General features: G+C 45.4%; 1 protein-coding gene across 6 annotated transcripts in view; it reads left to right on the top strand.

The window, feature by feature from the left end:
* The window catches only part of Mamld1 (mastermind like domain containing 1), a 129,150-nt gene extending 107,691 nt beyond the window's left edge, over positions 1–21,459 (top strand). For 5 of the 6 annotated variants that reach the window (XM_041640997.1, XM_041640998.1, XM_041640999.1 and 2 more), the window contains 3 exons: positions 11,222–11,465; positions 17,121–17,205; positions 19,244–19,377. In XM_041640997.1, the coding sequence (XP_041496931.1) occupies positions 11,222–11,465; positions 17,121–17,161 (285 nt within the window). In that variant the 3' untranslated portion in view covers positions 17,162–17,205; positions 19,244–19,377. Of the gene's footprint in view, positions 1–11,221; positions 11,466–17,120; positions 17,206–19,243 lie in introns of all 6 variants that reach the window. The other variant, XM_041641001.1, reaches the window with a different exon arrangement.
* Positions 21,460–25,443: the final 3,984 nt, after the last annotated feature.

Below are 25,443 nucleotides of genomic sequence, written 5' to 3' on the forward strand. Positions count from 1 at the left end.
ATAATAAATATAATTTCAGTTCTTTTAAATTCATTGAAACTTATTTTATGCAATATTGTACAGTCTTTAGTATTCAATGCTTTCATTATTAATCTGTCTTAGATAATATTCTGCACAGGGAAAAACATGTATTCTATAGCTGCTGGAAAGGGATGTCCTATAAATAATTGTTAGGTCCATTTAGTCTCAGTTGAAATTTAATTCTGTCATCTCTTTCTTGATTCTCCACTTGGATGATCCATTCATTATTGAAAGGAAAGGGTTAATGTCTCCGATATTATTGTATTAGAGTCTATCTCTCCCTATAGGTTTATTAAAAATTTAAATTATACATTTGTGCATTCAGATATCCAATGCATGTATTTTTCAGCTTTCTGTCACTGTGGCAAAATACTTCGACAACCTAAAAGGAAGAGAGATTTATTTTGGCTCACAGTTTCCAAGGTTTCCATCCACAATGACTTGGCCCCCATTGCTTTGTGCCTAGAATGAATCTGAACATCACAGTGAAACAAACCATCTCACATTTTGTGGCTAGGAAGCTAAATCAAGAGGAATGAGGCTAATGTCCCAAATACCTTCAAAGACACTACCCTCACAATACATACTCACACACACAATGACATAAGTTCCTATAACTATGCCCCATCTGCTAAAGATTCCAACACATTCCAGTAGCACCATGAGATGGAGACAGAGCCTTCAAATGATGAGTTTAGGTGTTAATGAGCTATTAAAATCCAAACTCCTTAGACACTATATAATAACCTTCCTTCATCTCTTTCTACTGTTTTGGATTTAAAAATCTGTTTTATTTGACATAGGTATGGCTGCTTCTTCCTTTCTGGAATTCTAGAATCCCTTTTACATGAAATTTTCTTATCTCATCCCTTCATTTTTAGTATATGTGTGTTCTCAAAGACAAATTAGTTTCTTGTAACCAATATGTGATTGGGTCTTTCATTTTTATCTGTCTCATCACTCTATGAATTTTAATTAGATAATTTGGTCCATTTACATTCAAGGTAATTACTAGTATCTAAGATCTTACTATTACTGTTATTTAAAGTTATTTTCTAATCATATTGTAGTCTATCCCCCCCCCCAAAGTCTTCCTTTGTGGTTAAGTGTATTACTCCAGTCATGTGTTTGATCTCTCACTTATATCTGAGTTTTCCATTACAGATATTTACTTTGTGGCTACCATGAGGCATATAAAAATAATTTATTTTCTAAATGTTACCATCTTGGTTTGGCTGTAAAGATAACTACAGAATCAAAAAGAAAGAGAAAATATACGAATAAGAACACTTTCCATGTACACTCTATTTCTTCTCATCTTTTGAATCTCTGATACTCCACTTTGTGACTTTGTGTATTGCTCATCTTTTAGTATATTAATGTATTCATATTTTTTATTTTCCCTTTGGTCTTCATCCTAAGGCTATGAATAATTTATGTACCATGCTTACAGAATTAGATAATTCTCAATTTCTATAATTACTCTTCTTTGTGAGTTGAATACCTTCCCATGTTGAATTTTCACTCATTAGTATCTTTTGCTTTAGTGTTTGCTTGTGTAAAAGGTCTCAGAAAGATCTGCTCTCAACTTCTGCTTGGGAATGTTTTTATCCCTTCTTCCTCCTCTAGAAAAGATAACTCTACTAGATATAGTATGCTCGGCTAACAGATTCCTTTTTTTCTTTAGTACTGTGAAAATCCTCCCCCCCCCCCCCACATACCATTTGAGACCTTGATCATAAGAGAAGGGTAAGCAAAATTGAACTAAATTTGATGGGAGCCATTTGGCCTTTCTCTCCCTGAATACTTGAACCCTTCTCTAGGGCTGGAAAACTTTCTAGTACTATTCCTTTATGTAAGGTGTCCACTGCTTTGGCATTCTCAGGTCTTTCTTGGATACTTCCTCTTTTTATATTGTCCCAAAGCTTTCCCACTCTTTCTTTATTCCTTTTCACTCTTACATTCTCCATCTGTTTCCAGCCACCTGTCTTCAAGCTGACCCCTTCTGTTTAGTCTTTCCTGGTTTTGTTGTCTCTTTTGTTGGTTTTTATTTTTGCTGAATGTATTTTTCAACTCAAGAATTTCTCTTCAATTTTTACTTGCGCCCATCTTTTTGCTAAGTTTCCTCATTAGATTATCAACATGTTTTCTTTAAGCTTTAAACAAACAGCTGTTTTCATTCTCTATCTAAGCTGTATTCCATACTGATTACTATCTGGTTAGTTTCTGATACCTTGTTTTCAACACTAAATGAAGTTATATTTTCCCAAAAGCCCTTGATGCATATTGCATGTGGAATCACCTTGGGTTTGAAGGATTGGTTATCATAACAGCTTTAGTTGTGCCTGACTTAAGAGAAATTCTAAGCAGGCTGCTTATTTTCATGTGCCTGCAGTTACTTCCAGTGCTTCAGCACTGGATAACATCCAGGCCCAGATTTGCTGAGAGTCTGCTGTTGATGCATTGTCAACATTTTTAGTACTATACGGCAATCCACATGCTAATTTGTTCCAAATACACTATTGGCATTTGTTAAGAAAGAACTGGAGTGAGGGCCAGAGAGATGGTGCTGCCAGCAAAGGTTCTTGTCACCAAATGTGACAACCTGACTTCAATTCTAGGACCTATGTGGTAGAAGGAGAGAACCGACTCCCACAGGTTGTCCTGTGATCTCAACACATGTGCTGTGGTTATGAGCACACCTACACAATACACATACATACCTACATACATACATACCTACATACATACATATATACCTACAGAAATACTTTGGAAAAGTAATGAAAATAGAGCTGTAAAAGAAAAGGAAAGTATCAAGAAAAATAAATCTGCCCCAGCAACTTTCTTTCTGGGGTTAGGGGAGACCCAAATACCTCTCCTGTAGTGGTTGGCCTATCACTATATAGTAGTATTTTGCCTAGATCTGGGAATACTTGTTGTAATAAGAGCGGCAGGGCTGCGTCCCCAGCACCCCGGCCGCCTGCTAGCTTATGCTCCGAAATAATTACACGGACACTATATTCTTTTAAACACTGTTTGGCCCATTATATCTAGCCTCTTCTCGGCTAACTCTCGCACTTGGACTAGCCCATTTCTAATAATGTGTGTAGCACCCCAAGGTGCGCTTACCAGGAAGATTCTAGCCTACGTCCATCCTGGGTCAGAGCTGCCCGGGAGAGAGGAGTCTGGTGTCTGTCTGAGGCTTCTGCCCCAGAGAGGAGAGCTATTGAGTCTGAGCTCACTTCCTCTTCCTCCCAGCATTCTGTTCCGCCTACTCCACCCACCTAAGGGATGGCCTATCAAAATGGGCCAAGGCAGTTTGTTTATTACCAGTGACCTTCCTCCATCAAATACTTGTGAATGGACCAGCCTCAGGCTTCTAATTCGTCATACCTGTGGCTCTTCATGCCTCATGTTGTGTCATAGCCCAAACCGCAACCTGCTAAGATCATTATAACTCTAGGGTCAAACTAAAGGCCACAGTTTTCTGCTCCACCTATTATTAAGGCAGATGCAGATCCTCAGACTGGCTACAACTCACTCCAGGCAATGCTAGCTGGAATAGATATCTGGCCATGCATCTTCACCTAGCCCTCGAGCTATCCCAAAGGCTCTGTTCATAGGCCTTTAATGTCTGCCCACTGTTAAGTTTCATCAGCCTAGCATAAAACTTGATAACCAAGTTTTCTGCTTTATGCCTTGATCTACCAATTATGAATGCAATCTTGGGCCTTGCTCTGCTGCCTGAGGATGAGATGATATTGTAAAAGTAGTTCCCCTTGTTCACATAGGTTAATGGCAAAACTGGGTTACATCTGAGGCTCACAGCAAGAACCTATGTTGTCTTATCCCGTATGTGGTGGTCAGTTCATATCTCATCTGGTGTTGATTGAGTCCACATTACAGATCTGCTACTGTGCTCCATATCTGTGCCTTGTGCCATGGGTTCTAAAGTCTAAGAAGACTGACTTGGAGATAGATGTGCTAGCCAAGGTTTGGGGATGAGTTGTAGCTATTCCTCACTGTTTTTCAGTGCCTACTCCATTGGCTGCCACCACAGGATTAACTTAGTTGTAGTAGTTCTCAGATCAATAAATGGTACTTCGCTCTAAGCACGCAGGAGTGTACTCCAGCTTCTCTGGGGGAACTTAAGGAGACAAGAAGCACCGTGGAATCCAGAGGCTGAATGGCAGAGATGGGAGGTGATGGGGAGGAGAATGGAACACAGAGGCTATATGGCCATTGGAAAGAACCTAAGCCTGGGCATAAGGGTGGAGGTGCAGTGGCTCTCCTAACCCAGGCCTCCATGATGAATCCCCAAGTGTCATGTGTCTCAGCATCTAACTCCCAGGAAGAAACAGATGGACATTGGAATAGCTCAGTGCTGGAGACTTCCTACTCCTCTCACTTGTGGCCTCTGCTTACTCTGGGTCCTGCTTCCACTAAGCTATTTAGCCTAGATCCACCTTTCACCTTTTCTGCTTCCCTTCCTGGCTTTCAGACAAGGGAAAGTGCCCATTGTTGGGACAAATGAGTCTCAACAATGTGCTATGGTTGTGATCTAGAGTGAGGAGCTCTGAATTCTAGTCTTCTGTGGTGTGGGGAAGGGACTTTTCCTGCTGGGAGCCTCGGTCCCCACTGTGTCTGTTAGCTTTCTACTGCAATAACAGACACCTAAGATAACGAAACAAGAAAGAGACAATTGTCTGAGCGCACTGCTGTGGAGATTGTGGAGATTCGAGTGATGACTATCTGACCCCATTGCTTTAGGCCGAAGAGCGGGCCAGCATGACAGGAGAGAGGAGAAGGGCCTTTGCACTTGCACCTCAGAGCCAGCTGTAAAAATAAGAGAGAAGAAACAAACATTCCAAAATTTCCTAAAGTCTCCCATCACATCCACCTCTGAAAGATCTACCACCTCCCAACAGTATCCAAGATAAGGCCCTGAGCCTTTAACGAAAAGAAATGGGGTTAGTAGTGAGATCAGTCTCTTGGGGTATTCCAGATCCAAACTGTAGCACCCACTTACTAAGTTGAGAGCTGGAAGGAGCCAGTGTTGCTCGGAAGGGGGGCATTCAAGAATTCTAAAGACAAGGTCTTCAAAGGAGGGAAGGGAGGGAGGGAGGAAGGAATCAAGCAAGCAAGGAAGGAAAGAAGCAAGCAAGGAAGGAAGGATGAATTTCAGGCAGCCATGTCATAGGAGTCTCAGCAAACCAGCTGCCTGGGTGTCCACAGATACATTACATGGAGAGAAGACAAGCTCCACATACTAAGCACCAGTTCATTGGCATTCAGATCGGAAGTGAGAGAGCCAGCACTGGACACATTCCCAATCTCTTGCTGATAATGTGCACTTCAGGCCCACAGCTTTAAACTTCATGCACTGCCCCAAAGCTTCCGCACCTGGAGTAGCACCAGAAAGACAAATGATTCGTACAGAATACTAAAGTGCCTTTTGAAACTCTAAACTTGAGTTACTCCTTTGACATAGTACTTGTTTTTATTACTGCCAGGATTCTCAAGGAAATCCCTTGTAGAATGTGTGCGGTAGATATGAAAGAGAGTATAAAACATCGACCACCAACCAAGGGAAGAAAGAAAACATTGAAAATAGCCTAGAATCTTCCTGGGTTCCTATTCGCTGAGAGACCACACTTAGTGCTGACTTCCCAGAGGCAGCTGTGGAAGTAACTCTAAACTCTGGGGAGCTAGGAGAGCCCTGTAGACATTCACAGAGCCAGTCTCTGCCAAACTTATACACGTGGCTTTTACACAGGCTTTCTGTTCATCCTTACTCATTTTGACATGAGGACCTTGTGGCGTTTTTTAATGTCTAATTGCTTTCTGATTGCAAGAGTAATCTGTTCTTTTGGAATTGAACTTGAAAAATCCAGAAAAGTATCTTTAAAAAACCCACAAACCTCAAGGGATAATAAAATATGTAAATATGAATATATAATAACCCAAGGATAACTCCTGCTAGCATACTGGAGTACAGCATTTTATTTTTTCTATGCAGACATCTATTTCTCATTAGCATATTGCTATCAGCCTGCATATATAACTTTTCCTCTTATATTCTGAAACATAGCATAACTGTGGAAAGGTGTGGAAGATCTCTATGCACTGAATAGCAGGCAGGGAAAAGTAGAAAACAACCACAGATTGGGTAGAGAAACAAACTCCTGGCCCTAGTTTGTCCCTCATGATCACAGTCCACCTACCATGTAGGGACCCTCATTACCCAGATGAGAATCCTTCTCATTCTTTTCTAAATCAAACATATGCCACACTACGCTCTGCTAAAAGAAGTCACAGCCACTACTAGTTGAAGGCCTCCAGAGGAAAGAAAGCTGAGCTTTCCCAGTGCCCTTTTGTCCCCAGCTGCCCTTTAGTGGAAAGTAAGCGCTAAAGCAAAGTGAACCTAAAGAGAGATAAGAGTTCCTGCCTCCGTACTGGGATATGGGGCAGAACTGTGGACAAGATATTAGGCTTGCAGAAGAGATGGGGCCAGCAAAGGATCAAGTCCTATCTCTACCAGGGTTGGGAGAGGCACATATATACCCATAGATGCAGAGACCTGCTTATTTCTTCAACACCTCTTAGCCAACAATTTCGGTTGGCCACCACCCCATTCCTCTCACCTCCCAGTACCAGACTATCTGAGGCTCCTGTTCTGGAACATGGTGGAGATTTCGCCACATAGAGCAAGTGGCTTTATCATGTTCCCCTCTGCTGATTTGTGATTCACCTTCTTTGAGGCTGAGTAGTCAGCCTGCTCTACTCTGTCTGGGTGGTTTGGGTGTAACGGGTTTGTTGGGGGTGCTGCTGCTGCTACTGTTGTTTTCAAATGTGGCCTGGCTATGCTTCCCAAATTGCCCTGGGGCACTGAGTCTAAGCAGGCCTCTCCCCTCTCTTTCTCTTCTATAGTAGCTATAGTGGTACCTGTCAGCTCTGCATTTTAGCTTCACAAATTATGGTGCTATTATCTCCTCTCCTAGCCTCCCTTTCCTGGTGGGAATTTGTTTTTAAAAGCAAAATAAAACACAGAGGCTTGCTGTAGTTTCGTGGATCTTTTGGAGGAAATGAATTTAGATGCATGCATTAGATCTGCTGTTTAAATCCGGAAGTCCCCAAAGGAAATCCTGCCACTCCCTTCCTAAGCTGTCTGAACTTGCCTGTCAATTGGATGGCTCCTTCTGAACCCCAGGGCCTAGGAGCAGTGCTTACTCTGTCCAGGAGGGGACAGAGGGATGTGAAGTTGGGAGGAGACTACTTCATCTTGGCACACAATGATTAGAAGCCTAGGGTTTTGTTGGTTTTTGTTGTGTTTTTTTTTTTTAAGTCAGTCTGGCTCAGCCTCCAGCTTGGCTACCTGCTCACCACAGGTTTTTGAGCTAGTTGCAATCAGGAGAGAAAGAGATGGTGTTCAATTTTGACTCTGGAAGACTTCTGTGTAGCTAAGGTGCATGTTTTTTTTTGCCTTTTATTTAATGGGGAACAGAAACTGCACCACATAGCATAAAACTGTGATACAAAGAAAAAAGATTTGGGGGGACATTGTAACTCCCAGAGATTTCTAGTCATAAGAGCAATCTATTGTTTTATGTGAGATCTACTTATAGCATCCCTTCCTTTGCTCACTTTGTGCTTCAGCTGGGACTTGTGGCGATCTTCAAAGTGCCTTCTCCTATCTTGCTGCACCTGAATGAGTAGTTCCAGGCCATTATGATTGCGCTACTGAAATAGGGCTGCCCACACCATTGAACCATCTGCTGTGGTTGGTTCCATGTGCCATCTGCAGGCTTTTCTGCCTGATGGACTACTAAGGCACTGCAAGCATATGCTGATGTTTATGGAAGTTCATTTCTTTATGTTTTTCCTTGTTATTGTCTGAGAATTTCATACATACAATATAATTTGATCACATCTACTCCCATGTCCTGCCCTCTAATTCCTCCCTTGCCCACCCCAACCCTGTTCACTTTCAATATCACGTACTCTTTTTTTAAACCCACAAAATCCACTTGGTGTTGGCTGCATGTGCATTGTAATACTTATGGTGAGCTCGTGTGTATGACTGCCCTGTTGTCTGGAAAACTCTCTATCACTGTAATCATCCACTACCTTTGCTCTTATAATCTTCCACTCAGCTTTGGGGGAAGAAGTGTGACATAGGTGTCCCCATTTAAGTCTAAGCACTCACAGTCTCTTATTCTCTCCATGTTAACCACTTGTTGGTCTCCATGTTAATCACCATCTATTGCAAAAAGCAGCTTCTCTGATGAGGGTTAAGAAATGCCCTCATCTATGGAATAAAAATAACTCATTTAATACTATGCTCCTCTAGCACACTAATAGTGGTAGATTCTTCCCCAGCATCTACGAACTAGCCAGCCATGGACTTTGGACCAATTATTAGCACTACCAGGATAGTTTCACCTTGTAGAGAAGGCCTTAAACCCCATCAGAAAGTCGTTGTTCCACACCATAACATCGGTGCAACTATTATACCAGTTAGTATACCTTGCCAGGCCACTTGCTATTGGAGCTCATGGTGTTCACAGCCGAGTGAGGTTAATGATTCCTTTCTCCTCTAGTAGCATGCACAGCACCACCCAGTTTAGGAACACTAGTCCACAGGGCTGAAGCTTCCACACCAGCAGCAGCTTGATTTTCCCAGGTTCTGTAACTCAGGTGTATGGCATCTTCAACAACGGGGGCTTAGTAGCAAATTCTGAAGATTAATCAAGAGTAATGGGGATTGTCTGTAATAGCTGGAATTCCATAGGAGCCCAATGGCCTACAACTCAAAAAGAAGTAATCCATGCCTGGCCCTGGGCTTTTTATTTGATAACCTATAGTATCTATAGGAGTCATCCCCACACACACACACATTATAGGGTAACTCCATTTAAATTCCCTTTATACTTGTATAGGTGTAATCTACAATAATAGGCATCCATATGGTTTATTCAAACATCTTTCATCTTAGTTACCCCTCCTCACACTCCCTCCTCTACCTTGCTCTCCCATATCCTACCTCAGGCAAACATTCCTGATCTATTGTTCCTTGTTTCTACTTTGTACCAAATGTGTTCTTCCCTTCAAAGCCTCCCCTGTAACCCCAGTGTCCTAATTTCTACGGGTAAGTGGAAGTCCAGTCCTTGAGAAATTTCATCACAAAGCCTTTTCAAGATGTGAAGTTACAGAGGCTTCCTGAGAAACTTAAAAAAAAAAAAAAAAACAACTTTTATTCTCTATGAATAAAGCTAATTTCTGACTTTTACAATCTCATTGTGGAGTGGGAGAAGTCTTCAGAACCTGAGAAATGTGTGTACCAGGACTATTCCAGCTCCAGTGTTTAAAGGCGGGTTTGCACCCTCCCACCTACGTTCCCAGCATTATGGAGGTGGAGGCAGGAAGATCAGAAATCCAAGGTCATCCTCGGGTATATTAGTGGGTTCGGTGAGTTTGAGGACAGTCTGGGACCCATGAGAACTGTTTCTAGAAAGCTGCTATAGAATAGTGTTCAGAGTTACCAAGAGCTAAGCATGTAGGGCTGAAGAATTGCGAATTCTAGAAAATCACAGTTTTCCTGTCTCACCCTGATGACCTCTCTCCAAGGACAAATGGGAGCTTGATGAGTCACCCAAGTAGAGTGGCACTGAGCTTGCTAACTGGGACAAATGTTATCAGAATAGCAAAGAAATGGTTGAACTTGGGAAGGGGGTTGTTGGCCTGTTTATTTTAGATAGACATGTGTTACTTCTAAAATATTCCGTGTAATCATTTTCTTATTGCCATATTTAAATATATATAATTCATTCCTAAATGACTGGAACCTCCCTGGAACACCTCGTCTATACTTTGACTATAACACTTTTCCATTCCAAGGCTTATTTTCCATATCACAATGTAGTAATTCAGTACATGCTACATGTGGACTTGGGAATGAAGCAAACTCATGTCCACCTCTTGCTTTAGTACTCAAAATCTGTGTGACTTTGGGCAACTTAATCTCTCTGGGTCTCCATATCCGCATCTAAAAAGTAAAGACTGTAACAGCCCCTACCTCCTAGGCAGCCATTTGTCAGGACAGAGTAAGACAATGTTTAAAGCCCTAGATTGAGTTAGTTCAGGGAGCACAGAAATGATCAATAAATTTACTGGTGTAGTGTTTATTGTTATTTCAAATAATATATGCATAGGTGACCACTAAGTAATTCTTGTTGTGAGTCGAATGTTTGTCTTGGACTCAGGGAGTGACCAGTCCCCTTTCCCCTGGGCTGCTGGGTGGACACCATAGACCACTTAGAGCCGAATGAAAAACAAGAGATGCCGCCTGATACAGGACAAAAAGAACATCTCCCCATCATACAGGCTTCCTCTATCCTTTGAGGCATGACTGCTGCTAGGCACTTGTGTGTTTGTCAGAGTGTCAAAGCTTTGCTGGCCACTTATTTGAGTTTTGTCTTTGCTAATGTGTGCATCAGGATAAGTTATTTTAATTTCTTATCTGAAGGAACTGGGTCACGCATTTCACACACTCAGAACTGGTGAAATCTGTATCTTGTAAAACCAGATGGCAAGGGAGCTCATGTCCCCAAAACCTTATGGCCTACCTGGTCAGGGTCTGGTGCAGTGGGGGCTGCAGCTCAGGGCACAGCTGATGGGAGGGATATACTTGACTGGTTTTGTACTCCCCTTAGCATGTCTACACACTAGCACCTGCAGACCATGGTTGAGTTGTATGTTCTCTTGTGAGGGCAGGGTAGGGGCAGGAGGGATCCAAATATGACAAAGTCATTGTCAATGAGCCAACTAACTGACTTAGCTTTATTCCTGCTTCCAATGAGACAGTGATTGCTGAAGGAAGGACATGACTCATATGAAATCCTTTTATTAGCATTAAGTATTCCCCCAAACCAACCAAAACACATAAAAAAATCATTGGTGCTCTAGGAAGGAGAAGGTGTCACACAGCAAACACATTTTCAGTGGAGAGAGACTATACCTTCCAACTGGTCCACAGCCAGCTAAGAGTACAAAGATATTTGGTTTTGTTTCCCCAGATCAGTTGATATGTATAACCACAATACTCAAAGAACTAAATTAGTTGGTCAGGTCAGTGACAAAATCAGTCAGAAGCCTTTTGTGGCCAAACAGCTGATGATTGTTCAATCGGTTGTTGTAGACTCATGTAGACAAAGCCTGCAAGCTTGGGGAAGCCAGGCCTCCCCAGGTCAGCCTGGGGCGACAGCCCCCATCCCGCCAGGCCCTGGGGAGTGAGTCCTTCCTGCCCGGCAGCTCCTTTGCTCATGAGCTGGCCCGAGTCACCTCCTCGTTCGGCACCTCAGAGGCAGCCCCCTGGGGCAGCTGGGATCCGAAGGCCTGGAGGCAGGTTCCTGCTCCACTGCTGCCCAGCTGCGATGCTGCAGGTAAGTCTCACACCCCCGCTGTGCCTAGCTTTCCTCATCTGTCAGCTGGGGCACATTCCCCTGCTCAGCCTGCCAGCCTGCCTCATGGGGATTTGGGAGGAACTCAGGAGGTGACAGTTCTGAAAAGTAGGCCCTTTGCAGCCCTTAGGGTTGTGTACTACTATGAGGGATTTCCAGTACCTTCTACATTTCTTCCTTAGAATTCTTTGGTAAAGTGAAGAACTCAAGCAAGCAGAGTTGTCCAAGCCCTTTGACCTTGACCTTACCTCTAGAAACAGTTGCAGATTGCTTAGGGAAGTCTCTCCCATTGGCATCCACCTTCTAGCACCCCATTTGTTTCTTTGCCTGCCTGCCTGCCTGCCCCTCTGTCCAGGCTGGGAGGGTGCACCTTCAAATCTCCCACCTAGTGCCTGCCTGTCTGCTACCTAGTGAGACTTTAGGAACTCCATCTCCTGAGAGTGACCTGCTGTGGGCTCCACATCCCATACCAGTCTTTGGCCTCCCTCAGGATTCCTGCTCCAGCAGTGGGCAGCTGGACCACCCTACTAAAGGGCAGGCAGTCTAGGGGACTTGTTTCAGTGTTCTATACCAAGCCTGCCAAAGCTATCTATTCTATGAATTTAGCTCAGCCTCTCTCTCAATTCTTAGTCTAGAAGGAATGACTCGGCATGCCTCCGAGTCCCATTAGTGCTCACAAGAGCAAGGTGATGAATACCAGCCTTGGCAGATTTTATTTGAACCATAGAGCGATTGTTCTGAGACCCGAAATATCAATGGCCACAGGATGTCTGCCCTATCTGTACAGAAACCTGCAGAAGATGGTCACTGAGCTGAGAGGACCTCCCGAGAGTCTGGCCTTTAATGGAAACTCTGCTTTAGCGCACACAGCTTTGTTCTCTTTATCCTGTGTGCCCTGGCCTGAAAGAACAAGCCGTGCTTTCCAGTCAAGGGCTATTGATTTCTCTCTCCCCCAGAGTCGCAGCACTCCTTAACTGCCTCCTCTTTGGCTGCAACCAGAGGAGTCCTGTCCAACCCCAAGCTCCCAGGGAAACCGAATTATCAAAACCCCAGGAGGCTCCGTCTCCTCTGAATATCGTGCTTTCACCCAGTCCTGCTCAGCTCTTTCTTGGTCCCAGATGCCTTGTGAGGAGATTGCTGCTAGCTTGACTGAAATTCCTACTCCTGGCGTCACTAATCCTGTGCCGAGACCAGTGCCTTGCCTGTGGAGTGAATGCACAGTGGGCTCTCCACTTGGAGAGACAGCTCTGCATTCCCTCTCAGTCCCTGGTCACTGCAGCCAGTGGGGCAGAGGGAACCAGAGGTTTCGGGGACTGCAGAGACAGAAGACACACAGGTCTCCTCTGCCTGAGGATCATCCCTAGCATGTAAAGCAAACACTGCAGTATCAGCCAGCCCTGAAGCCACCAAGACTAGGTGTCGGGGGTGCTTATACAGGCAAAGACAGTCCTAAGGTAGAAATGACCAGCTCAAAGTTGGTCATTCACTTTTGATGCCATGTATTTTGTGGTGTCCCCAGTGGTGGCTTTGGAACTCTTTAAGGGTAGGTCCAATACTGTAAGTGAAGTTTGTAGCCATATGCACAGGGACAAGGAAAGACCTCAGCAGGCCAGCACCACCACGGATCTTGCCTAATAAAGAAATGGTATGGCACATTTGGTTATAGTATGACCTGAGGGTTCTGCTCAGGCCTGTCCACTGGGTGTCCGTTCACCTGTGAAAATTCCTTTAGAAGACAAACTATCTTCAGTGATTGACTTGTGTTTTGATAATTCCCCTATCTAGTGTAAGTTCCCCAAGGGTAGAGACATTCAGTAATGCTCTCATGATAGGAACAGCTTGGCCCTGAGCACAGCAGCCATAAATATTTGTCAATTGACTGCTAAAGGAACTTCTTGAGTTACCCCGTTGGCCTTATCTTCCCACGTAGTCCTCAGGCAGATAGGATTGAGGGACCTCAGAGTCCTGAGCATCTGGAACTTACTTTCAATTCTATGGGGAAAAAAGTGCTTTTCCTTGTGGGGTAATAAAGAAGCCATGCCAGAGCTCATTAACCTTTGGGACAAATAGTTGATGCTTTCTGTCGCCTAGTAGGCTGGCTTCCATGGGGTACACTCAGAGGGCAGGGACTGCTGAAGAGCACGTTCTAGGTGCCTTGTAGAAAAAAATGGACCCTTCTCTTTTTCCTTTCCCTTCCTTTCCCCTTCCTCCTCCCTTTTCCTCATCTCTTTCCCCCTTCTCATTCTTTCCCTCCCCCCTCATTTGTTACATTCTCCTTCCTTTCCTCCCACTCTCTCCGTCCCTCTCCTCCTGCTCCCTATCTTCCCGGTCCTCTTCCTCCACTCTTTGTCTCCTCCCTATCTCTTCATCCCTCCCTCGGTACTCTATTTCTCTAGAGGAGCACAGAGTAGGTAATTTTTGTTCAAATAAGGCCCCAAACCAGGGACCGTTTGTAAGAGGACTTATGTCCAATTTCTGCTGGCTTCTATGACCATACCCCCTCAGGTTGGAGAGTCCCTTTGTATAACTGTTGGGCTGCTAACACCTGATTTTCCCTCTTCGAGGACAGAGAGAAGACCAAGCCTATGGCACAGGAGGCCACAGGAGGCATTAAGATGCTGTTTCAAGCGGCTAAAGCACAGGCTTACTTCTGGCATAGCCTGTGCTGAGATCCGTGCTGTAAATAGGCAGCGAGAGCGTTGGGCAGCCCAGGCCTTTTGCCTCTCTACTGCTTGGCACCTAAGTCAAGACACCAGTGTCCCAGAATCCCCCAGATACAAGAGGCACTTTATAGTTTCTTGGGTATCAACATGAAGCTTCCAGAAAGGCAGGGCCTGTTGGTGAATGTGGCTAAGTGGAGCTGGGAAAGACTTACAGAGGAAAAGCTGGGGTCTTAGTTACCAAGACTTTCTGCTGGCCCCAGCCCTAGGCTTCCTAGCTTAGCCTGTTTTGGGCTCTCACAAAGCTTGCCTGTCAGTGTCCCATACAAGATTTGTGTGACAATTGCTGCTCTAGAAACTTGACTCATTTAATGACCCCTCCATCTGTGCTTTAAAAAAGCCACCAGACCTGGGCTATCCTTCACAAGAGGGGCTATAAGAGTGTACTGTCACCCAGCAGCAATTCTCAGCCACCATTTCCTCCTGGTCACTGAAACCGTTTGTCATTTCCTGTTTTCTCCATTTTCCTATGGTTCTAACGGTCAGTGTCAAAAGGCAACAACTGTTTTCTTGGGGCTTATCTTTGGAGCACATTGACTCAGAACAAAGGATGGGAGCCTCGTCTGCAAAACAAAGGAAGCAGCCTCCTCTGGAGGCCTGGAGAGAAGGCCAGGAGCCCTCTGTCAGAGACAGCAGGACCTTGGTGGGAGCAATGGGCTCCAGGGCAAAGAGCCAGCCTGCCCACAGAGGACATTCAGAATGGGGGGGGGGGTCCTATGGAGCTGGCAGTCAGCACCCAGACAAGCACGGAGCTGTTAGACGCTGGCCAGATTTCCCCCAGCCACTCTGGACACTCTGAAATATGTGCTTCCCTGGACAAAGACTTCCCAGAACCCTAGTGATTTTTGTGAGCCTGACCCCAGGTATGCCGTCCTCTCTTTCATCTGGTAGGCCAAGTAATCTAGGGTTTGACTGCTGCCATGTCCCTGAACACACTCACCCTGTCCGTCCTCCCCTTTGCCCTTTCCTGCCCTGCCTTGATTTCTGTTGGGTCATACTCTTAGACTCCATCTGCCCCTGCCCCTGCCCTTGAAAACTAATAAGGCAGATGGTTAGAGAGAGAATGCAGGTGAGCTTGAATTCACATCAGCGCCATGCGGGCGGAAGTGAATGGAGTACATGCTAGCCAAATTGCTATGGGCAGTCTTTTCATCACTTTTGAGCCTCACATGCCCCATCAATAATCTGGGGACTATAGATCTTTCCTGGTATCCTTAGGAAAAACAGAAGTGAAAGAGACATCTTTAAAAATGGTCACCCACCCAGAGAATCTTCAGCCAGATTCAAATGGAGTGGCCTGGGCTGGTCATGTGACCCCCTGACTGCCTCTGGATTATGACCCGATGACAGGAAACAGTGGGTGTGAAGTGTTCAGGACACTAAGACAGATGCACCCCACCCCAACTCCAGACCCAGTGATTTAGTAGGAAGAGGGCAGCTCTGCTGGGCAGCAGAGAAGGAGCCTCCCTCCCCCGGCACATCCTGACTGCCCAGTGCTGGAGGAGGCAAGAGTTCCACAGGAAGCAGACTAAGGGCAGGATAGAAAAGCAAAGCTCAGTATGGGGAAATCACTTATGCTGTGGTCGTCCAGGTGCCATGTGTTTGTCTTCTGTGCCTTGGCAGGAACTAAGGCCAAAAGCTGCTGCCAGGCTTGTAAGCCAGGCACACTCCCAAGCCCAGGCCTTCCGCCCCACCTATTGCCACGCCAGCCCTGCCCAGAGCAGACATGGGCTTCTGGGTGCAATTTCTGGAAAACTTGGCCCTACACAGGCATCCCATATCCCAGGATCCAATTTTCTGGCATCTGGGGTCACAGGGCCAATTAGTGACCTAAAGGGGTATACTTCCTGGCAGCTGCCTTTGATGGAGAAAGAGGTGGAGGTGGTAGCAGAGGAGAAGAGATGGTGAACCCTGACCTGTGGCAGGCCATACCTTCACCCCAGTCACAGTCAGGCCCTGCCAGCATGAAGGGCTCAAAGCAAGCTGCCATCACTATGTCTGGCCTTCAGGTTGGTTGTATTTTTGACCTTGGTCCCATGAGCTGATTCCAGACTCCATGCGGGGCCTGAGGTCCTGAAGTAGGGCTCTTCCCTCTGAACCCCCAACCCACTTGGAGATGAAGACAGGAAGTTCCTCTCACTCACTACACTACATCAGCTCAGGAGGAAGGGAAGTGGCCAGTGAGTATCTGGCTACCCTTGGTGTGGAACAGTGTGTCCACTGAACCATGTGACCATCCAGGACTATTTGGAGCAAGCTTCAGTACCTGCTCCATGATAGTCCTGCAGAAGCGGGGCAGTCATCACCACTATTTGGTGCGATGTGTTCTCTTCTAACCCTAACAGACCCAGCCAGCTCACTAGCCATCCCTTGACGGGAGAATTTGAAGTATTTGTCCCTACCGTCTATCACTTACCATCCTTGGGATATAGCTACTTTATCTCAAGCTCCCAGAGTGGCATGCCCAGTACCTATTAGTACTGTGGGTATGGTTTGGCCAAATCAGAGTAGTATAAGACTGTCACCTCCATCCCTCTACATACTCTGCTTCTAATAATGCAGCCTGATGTTAAATTTGCTCTTTTGGCAACCATATCTCACTACTGACCCATCCTGAGCAGACAGACATCCCGAATGCCTAACTGTTTTTCTGTGCTCTCTCGCTGTTGAACTCTGTCTCTCCTGCCCCAATCGTTGCTCTTACAGTTTTTTGGTTTCCTTAGCCCAGATGCAGACTCTTTTATGTCTACTTGTGTGATCTTGCTCAGGAGGGTGGGGCATGCATGCGAGTGTGTGTTGATGTGTCCGCTCATGCTTTTGCTGCGCTAAAGCCGAGTCCTAAGTCCCTCCACAGCGATACAAGGCTGATGTTTCTTGGTATCTGTAATCTAATCTGGCCTTTCCATCTTCTGTTTAGCAAGAGAATCAGAGATCAGGTCCTATGGCAATGACCCCTAAACAGCGGAATATTTATATCGCCCAGCAGATGACTCAATTTCAAGGTAAGCAGAAAAGATCAGTGTTCCTAAAGGAGCCAGAGAGGTGGAGTGCCAGTTCATTTCTGTTCACTTTTTGCATGTGGTGTTAGAGGGACAGAGAGAAGTCTGAAAGTCACATCAGTTGTGCCCAGGGTAGAAATCTAACACTGAGAGTAGTTCGCCTGCCTCTAAAGCACTATCCATCCCAATGGGAGGTCTGATCGTAATGGTTTCAGTATAGCTTTAATTGAAGAGGGTGATTAAACAGAGTCAGATCCCTTAAGTCCCCCATTCTGTTGTTGCTCATTGTTATCAGAAGATAGGGTCTCTCTCTGTAGCCCCGGCTACTCTTATACTCCAACTGTCATTGTGCCTCAGCCTCCAATGTGTTGGGCTTACAAAAGTACATCACCATTACCCCACTTTCGATAAGAAACAAGCCCCTTGGGACCCTGCCTTGCCCTTCCCCTCCAACACACATGTTCCAATTTATTTCTAATGGGTTTCAGGGCCTTTATATGGAAGGTATGGGGAATGAAAAGGGAATTGGAGATACCCTACCTTAGATATTGGTTGTATGTGTGGGGATGACCTCCCATAGTCTCCACGGATAACTAAGGGTTCCTACCCTACATAACAGCTATCAATGCCATCCACTATTGGCAGTGGTCAGCAAAACCCAGCTTCTATTTCATGGAGCTTACAGATGCACCAAGGCAGCCTGAGTTAAACAACTCTCCAAGCTAGTGCAATGATCCATGAGTCCTGAGGAAGCAGTGCTCAGCACTCGCTGGCTGGCCCTCGCACTGGCATCTTTATTTCAGCCCCCATACTACCTAAACATCATTGTTCCTTAGTACTTGTGCAAAATGCAATGGTCCCTGTGACCTGGTAGCAGCCAGGGTTGTGTCCCCCTGACCAGACTGGAGTGGCCAATGCGATCAGGCCTGAGTCATCAGAAACAGGACTCAGGGGTCAGCCTTAGGAGGTTGGACGATAACCTAGGTGAAACACTTGCTTCATACTACAGAAAGGTCCTAGGCTAGGCATGTTACAAGTAAAGGGGAAAATCTATTCATAGCATCAAGCATACACTATATGGAAGATCACACAGGCCAGGACTGATGCTTCCTACTTGATCTAGAGCAAAGTAGACAACCACCGTCGGCCTCAGTTTCCACTTCACAGAGATCCCAGGAAATATGACAGTGGGCCATCCCGATAATGAAGAGAAAGTAATCCCAAAGCACTGCCAGTCTCTCCACCACGACTGTTCCATGACATGAGGCTTCCAAGTTTCGAGTATTCAGAAAGGACCTCACTGCACTTCAGTTGACAAACATGTGAGCCTCTGGTCCAGATGCTGAGGCCGCTTCGGCTATGGAACTTAGACGGAACAGAATACTTCTCTCCCCTGTGTGTTACATTTGTCAGGTGGATAAAGTCCTGTCTTATGTTGTCTAAGAGGCTGAGCTTTCTTCTCAGGCCCCTCCCCCACCTCTCCCTTCCTTCCACAAAATAGGAACCATCTGTTGAGGGATGGATAGTGCCAGGATATTAGAGCAAATGTAAATACCCTGCCTTCACAGAGCCTCCAATATACATGAAGACACACGTTTTCCATTCCTTGGAGAGCAGTGGTTCTCAACCCGTGTGTCATGACCCCTTTGTGGGTCAAAAGATTGAATATTAGATATCCTGCATATCAGATATTTACATTATAATTCACAACAGTAGCAACATTACAGTTATGAAGTAAAAATGGAAATAATTTCATGGTTGGGGGTCAGCACACATGAGGAACTGGATTAAAGGGTCACAGCACTAAGAAGGCTGGGAAGCACTGACATACAGTGCTCTGAGAATGGGCTGTTCTCAGAAGATCTTAACTTGAGGCTACTGGCAAAGGAATGGGAATGAGGGAAGTTGGGAGGGACTGGGAGAAGGAGAGAGTCAAGGGTGGGGGCAAAGACTCCATTGTGCCTGTAGCTCATGCCCAGTGACTACAGCCCATGTTCAGGACACCTTTGAAACTAAAATCCCTATGCCTTTTTCCATGCAGCAGTACAAGAACAAGTCATCTCCAAGTGTATTCAGACCCATGTGAGACCCCCATCCAACCAGCATATGATGCCACCCAAAACTGAGCTCCTCCAGGACAATCTGATTCCAAGACTATTACCACCCTCTAGCCACATAGGTGTTTGCTCATCAGCTCTGAAGAAACAGCAAGTCAACACCGGCTTCTCATTTCCCATCTCCTCAGGCTTGGGTCAGGATCCCCTGAATAGTCTTGGCTCTGTGTGTCCCAAAGCCAAGGCCATGCCCCCAGAAGTGCCCCTGCCCAAGTTCTGTGTCAACCACCTGGGTAGCCAATCCTTTACTTCCCACCAACTCAGCTTCCCTAGTGTGCCAATGATGTCTCTAGTGTTTAGTAATGCAGTCTGGGCAGTGGCAGCTGCAGCTGTAGCCACACCAGTTTCAAAGAAATCACCCCTGAGCCAAGTAGATATTTGCATGCTGCAGTGTTGTGATAGTAGTACCATCCTCTTTGCCAAGGCACCCATAAGTGTACCCCCAACAGCTCTAGCATTTCCATCTCAGCGGGCTGTGGTCCAGGCCAATCAGATAGCCCCAGGAGTCAGGCCTGGCCAGAAGGTGCCTGCGGCTCTGGTTGGCCCCAGATTCAGCTTATTGGGCAATCAGAGCTTTGTGCAGAGCCCAGCACAGGGGCCAGTGCCTGTACTGAGCACCACGCCCCTCCAGCAGAGCATGGCCAGCTGCTCTCCCTTGAGTCCCGTTCAGGGACTAGAGCCGCCAAGCTATGTAGCTGCTATTGCTGCCACCAGCCAGTCCCCAGGTACCTTGATGAGAGCTAGCACATCCCCTGAGCCACAGGACAATGTCTTGCCTCAGGCCCAGTCCCCAACCAATGGACTGATCTCACCATCATCTGCAGGCAGTGAGGTGAATTTCGTGGAAGAACTTTTAGAAGGCTCCAGTGTGGCCCCAGATGAAGACTGGGTGTGCAACTTGAGGCTGATAGATGACATTCTGCAACAGTGTGCTGCTGCCCCAAATGCCACAGCACAGAATGCTGAACAAGTCACCCAGGGTGCCGAGGAGCTGTAAATCAAAGCAGGGTGCCCCAGAAAGCCCCATGCTCTCACTCAGAGTTGTTGCCTGAATCTGCAGCCAATGTGAAACTGGCCCTAGACACCCACAGTAGGCTCCCAGTTCCACTCTGAATCCTGTCAACCCTGCCCATCCCCCTGTCAACCTGATGAAGAAAAAGCAGGTGATTTTTCAAGCTACTTGTACATATTTGAAAATTTTGTAAATGGTTTTCCTAATCATAAATGACAGAAGTATTTATACTTGGTTTTGTGGCTTTGTAAATAAAGTGGCGGCTTTGGTTGCAATAGAATTGTGTTTATTATACATTGTTCCAAACATGCAGACTGTGTTGTTCGCTCCAGTGATACCTTGTTAAACCAGGTGGCTGAGTCACTGAGGTTTTCATGCCACAAGAGATGTGGATGTGACCAAGAAGTGTTGTTGTGCAAACTGACAAATGCCAAATAGAAGCCACTTGGTCATTAATTTCCACTCCATTACAAACTGTGCTACCCCGTGTGACTATCCTATCTCTCGCAAGCCTTTAAGTCTCAGCTAGTTCTTTCCTAATGAGCATTTACAGCAAAAGTCGTGGTATGAGTAAGTGGCCCACAGAGACACTCATGGAAGGCCAAGAGCATCCTTTAGGGTTGGTTGGGAGAGGTGCAAAAATAGCCTTTGAGCTGAGTTTGTGACCTGGCCACCTCAAGGAACTAGAGCGTTCCCTTCCCTTTGTCACCTGTGGTGACCTTCAGACGCAGAGAAAGCCCCAGCTTTAGAAAGCTTTAGTGTGACATCACAGAGTGATGCTTTAAAATCTGCTTTAAACCATTTGACATTCATTTCTATAGAAACCTCTGTAGTTTTGGGGGGAAAGTCTGTAAACATTAATAGTTGATTTGGGGTTTGTCGTTAATGGTTTCTATTTGCAATTCTCGTCATGTATATTTAAGCGTCAGTTAGAGAAACTCTACAGCCACTGTCCTGTAAACTTTTCGCAGTGTTCAGATCTTGTGTAATCACATTTTAATTGCCACCTTGTATTTTGATTCTACAATTGAAATCTGGCATCTGTTTCAGGCCAGTGCATTTTTGTTGTTGTTGTTGTTGTTGTTGTGATTTTGTTGTTCCCCCTTTGTTCTGTAATAAACAGCCAGGAGAAAAGCATCTCTGTGTTCTCATTTCCTTCAGGGAGTCTCTAATCCCCACAAACCCTAGTCATCTATGACTTTGGTGCCCTCAGAAGCTGCTTCTATCCTATGAATCACAAAAATGTTGCAACAGAGTCAGCGTGCATGTATGTATGTGTGTGTGTGTGTGTGTGTGCGTGTGCGTGTGCATGTGTAGACATGTGCACATGTACACGCATGTGCTGTGGAATGTTTTATAATTAGGGCCCAGAAGCAACTCAGTTTGACCTCAACCCTTCATCTTACAGAGGCAAAAACAGGGACCAAGCAGCCACTTTGAAAATTCCAGACTGGGGGCAGGAGTGGAGAGGCACACACTCTGAGATCCAGAGACTCCCAACCATCGTCCTTCTACCTTGTGGGAACATGTACTTTTTCTCCTTGGCCAGCCCTGCTGCAGCCCTACCCCACAGACTAAGTGTGGCTCCATACAGAATGAGCTCCTGCTTCATCCGCGTGAGATGAGGTGGCCCCAGGAAGTGGGGAAGATACTGCAGACAAGCCACAGAGGGCCGGATCCAGTTCTTCTTGCAGAGAGGGTACTCATACACCTAAGTTTAGTAAGAGCTGATGTAGTATTAGGGGCGGCGGGGCCTCTTCCCCAACACCCCAGCACCCCAGCCGCCCGCTCTGCTAGCTTATGCCCCGAAATAATTACACAGACACTGTATTCCTCCAAACACTGCCTGGCCCATTCTCTTCTAGGCTAATTCTCACATATTAATTTAGCCCACCTCTAATCATCTGTATGTAGCACCCCAAGGTGCGCTTACCGGGGAGATTCCAGCCTAGTCCATCCTGGGTTGGAGCTTCATCCCGGGAGCGGGGCATGGCGTCTCTCTCTGAGGCGTCTGCTCCCGAGAGAGCTGTGGAGTCTCTGCGCTCACTTCCTCTTCCTCCCAGCATTTTGTTCTGTTTACTCCTCCCACCTATCCTCTAACCAATAAAATGGGCCAGGGCAGTGCCTTTATTAGCCAATGACCTTCCTCCATCATTTCCCCTTTTTCGGTTTAAACAAAAAAAAAAGGATTTAACATAGCAAAATTACATATAACAAAACAGTTATCAAGTAAAAGTTACAATAATCTTTATCATAACTAAGGAAAACTATAACTATAACTAACTATTCTTAACTCCATCAAAGACTCCAGAAAGATATAATATTACCTAAGTAAACAAGAACTAAGAAACTTTTAAAACTCTAGAAATGACAGAGACATCTCGCTGCCTGGACAGTCACCCAAAGTTCCTCTGTACCGTTGGGGCATCCATCTTCAGCCTTCAGGCCCATGGTATCCAGCAGACATTTCCATAAAGCAGGAAAATTCAAAGTCAGTTCAGTCACTATCTGTTGTGTCCTGCAGAATGTCTCGCAGACTCTTTCATGAATCAGGAACCCCGAAAGATCATCTCACCTTAGGCAAGTTCAGTAGTCCTCTCTCTGCGGGTTCTCTGTTTCCAGTTTATGCAATAGTCCAGGCAAGAGCAGTTTCTTGCCCAAATGGCTATCAAACCCCATAAGGTGCCTCTTCGATGCCCATCTTCCTCTTGAAGTAGATTGGTGCTGCCAGGAGCAGAGTGTCTCATTGTCATGAAAAGTCCTCAGTTATTAAAACATTAAATGTCCTATTCTGTAATCTTTGAAAGACATGAAGAATGTCTATCTAAAATATATCTATGTACATCTAGAAAATCTTAACTAACATGACTACAAACTTGACTATTATCGATGATTATCCATTAACAACCTATATTTCTTAATTATACAGTACACATTTAAATGAACTACACAATCACAATACCTTAATCAAAATCAGAAACACTTATACATATAACAAAATTGACCTTAAATCTCTATCAATAAAGCAAAATCTATACTAATACAAATTATTCATACCTATATCATATCCCCCTTAAAATGTAAAAGAACGTTTATAAACCATATTTGGGAACATGGGCGCAGTTTTTTCTCTCCAAACTGCTTCCTGCTGAATGGGGGCGTCGTTAATTAGGTCTTTTATGGTATAAACTGTGTGCTAGTTTCATCTCAGTTGGCAGTTGAGTGAAGCAATTTTTTGAAGGCGTTCACACCAACCCTTCAGGAGGGCGTGGTCCATCATACCAAATCGTAATAGAAGAAATGAACAGCGTCTCATCCTCTGTGAAAACAAAATAAGAAACTCCTTTCCAAAGCATCATGTCCTTAGATCCAAATTTCAAAGTTAAGGCATTTTCAAAGTATCTATGTTGGATTAGTTCAGCAGCATTTATAAACAAATATCTTTTAGCATCTGTTGCTCCTTCCTCAGCATTTAAATAATTTAAAGAGAGCATAATAGCATACAGTATCAAAATTCTCTGTGTACTTTCCATCTTTGTGCAGCTTTGTTTTAACCTCTATTTTGTTTATTTTTACTTTTAACTCTTTGCTTTTTGAGACAGGTTCTCTGTATCTTTGACCTGAAGTAACTCTGTAAACCAGGCTGTCTTTGAACTCTCAGAGATCCGCCTGTCTCTGCCTCCCAGGCATTCGGGATTAAAGGTGTACACTACTACACCTTGAACTCACAGAGATCTGTTTGTCTCTGCCTTCTAGGCACTGGGATTAAAGGCGTGTGCTACCACACACACAACTTTCTTCCTTTTTTTTTGTTACTTTAAGAACTTTAAATTTTAGTCTGCATATATTTTTAACACACTTCAAACCATTTAGAAATTTTCTTTGTCTTTGAATCTCTCTTTACTATATATCTCTCTTTTTCTGACCACACGAGCCTTTAAATTACTGAGCAATATGGGTAGGATTAAAGGCGTGGCTTTGCCAGCTAGATCCAGTCCATTCCTTAGCTTTCCAGCCTCATGGCTGAGGTACTGGCTGTAGCCAGCAAGCGAGCTTCAGCAGCCTGTGTTTGCAAACCGCAGGGACCGCCTGCGTAAAAGAGTCAGAGTTTGTCCTGGCAGGACAGCCCAGAAAGCCAGCATTTTTAAACGGCGCAGCTTTTTTCCTGCTATGGCTGAAAACCGAAAAGCATGTGTTCAGCTTTTCGTCAACACCTTTTAAGTGTTTCGTGGCAGGACCTCTTAATGAGCTGCAGGCTTTGCAGCTAAAGCTGAGTCAGGAAGCCTCTCTTAGATGAGGTGCTTGCTTGCCTCTAGCAAGCAGAGTAGAACCGAGAAATTGCTGCTACCAAGAAACCAGGCACAATGCTTTCATTTTGTTCTAGAATTACTTCCCAAGCTGTCTCAGGCTTTATGTGGAAGCAGTTGTCCACGTGGGCGCCATATGTAGTATTAGGGGCGGCGGGGCCTCTTCCCCAACACCCCAGCACCCCAGCCGCCCGCTCTGCTAGCTTATGCCCCGAAATAATTACACAGACACTGTATTCCTCCAAACACTGCCTGGCCCATTCTCTTCTAGGCTAATTCTCACATATTAATTTAGCCCACCTCTAATCATCTGTATGTAGCACCCCAAGGTGCGCTTACCGGGGAGATTCCAGCCTAGTCCATCCTGGGTTGGAGCTTCATCCCGGGAGCGGGGCATGGCGTCTCTCTCTGAGGCGTCTGCTCCCGAGAGAGCTGTGGAGTCTCTGCGCTCACTTCCTCTTCCTCCCAGCATTTTGTTCTGTTTACTCCTCCCACCTATCCTCTAACCAATAAAATGGGCCAGGGCAGTGCCTTTATTAGCCAATGACCTTCCTCCATCAAGCTGACCCTAAGATGGCAACATGCCTGGTCCCACTGCTCAAGAAGTAGACCTGTACTTCATAGACAGCCTTAAAAGCGCAGTAGTATGGCTAAGCAGCTGTGCACACTTGCAGCGTGCACAAAGGTCTGAAGTCCTTTCCCCTAGTTTGGTCTAACTTGCACCACACCCGACTCTGTTCATTTGGAAACGTGGAGTCAGAAGAGTTCAGCAACAGTACAAGGAAAGGTCCAGGCCACTAATGGAAAG

Source organism: Microtus oregoni, unplaced genomic scaffold (assembly GCF_018167655.1).
Source record: "Microtus oregoni isolate MIOR12 unplaced genomic scaffold, Mior012 000067F_000, whole genome shotgun sequence".
In the NCBI taxonomy this organism is placed as follows: domain Eukaryota; kingdom Metazoa; phylum Chordata; class Mammalia; order Rodentia; family Cricetidae; genus Microtus; species Microtus oregoni.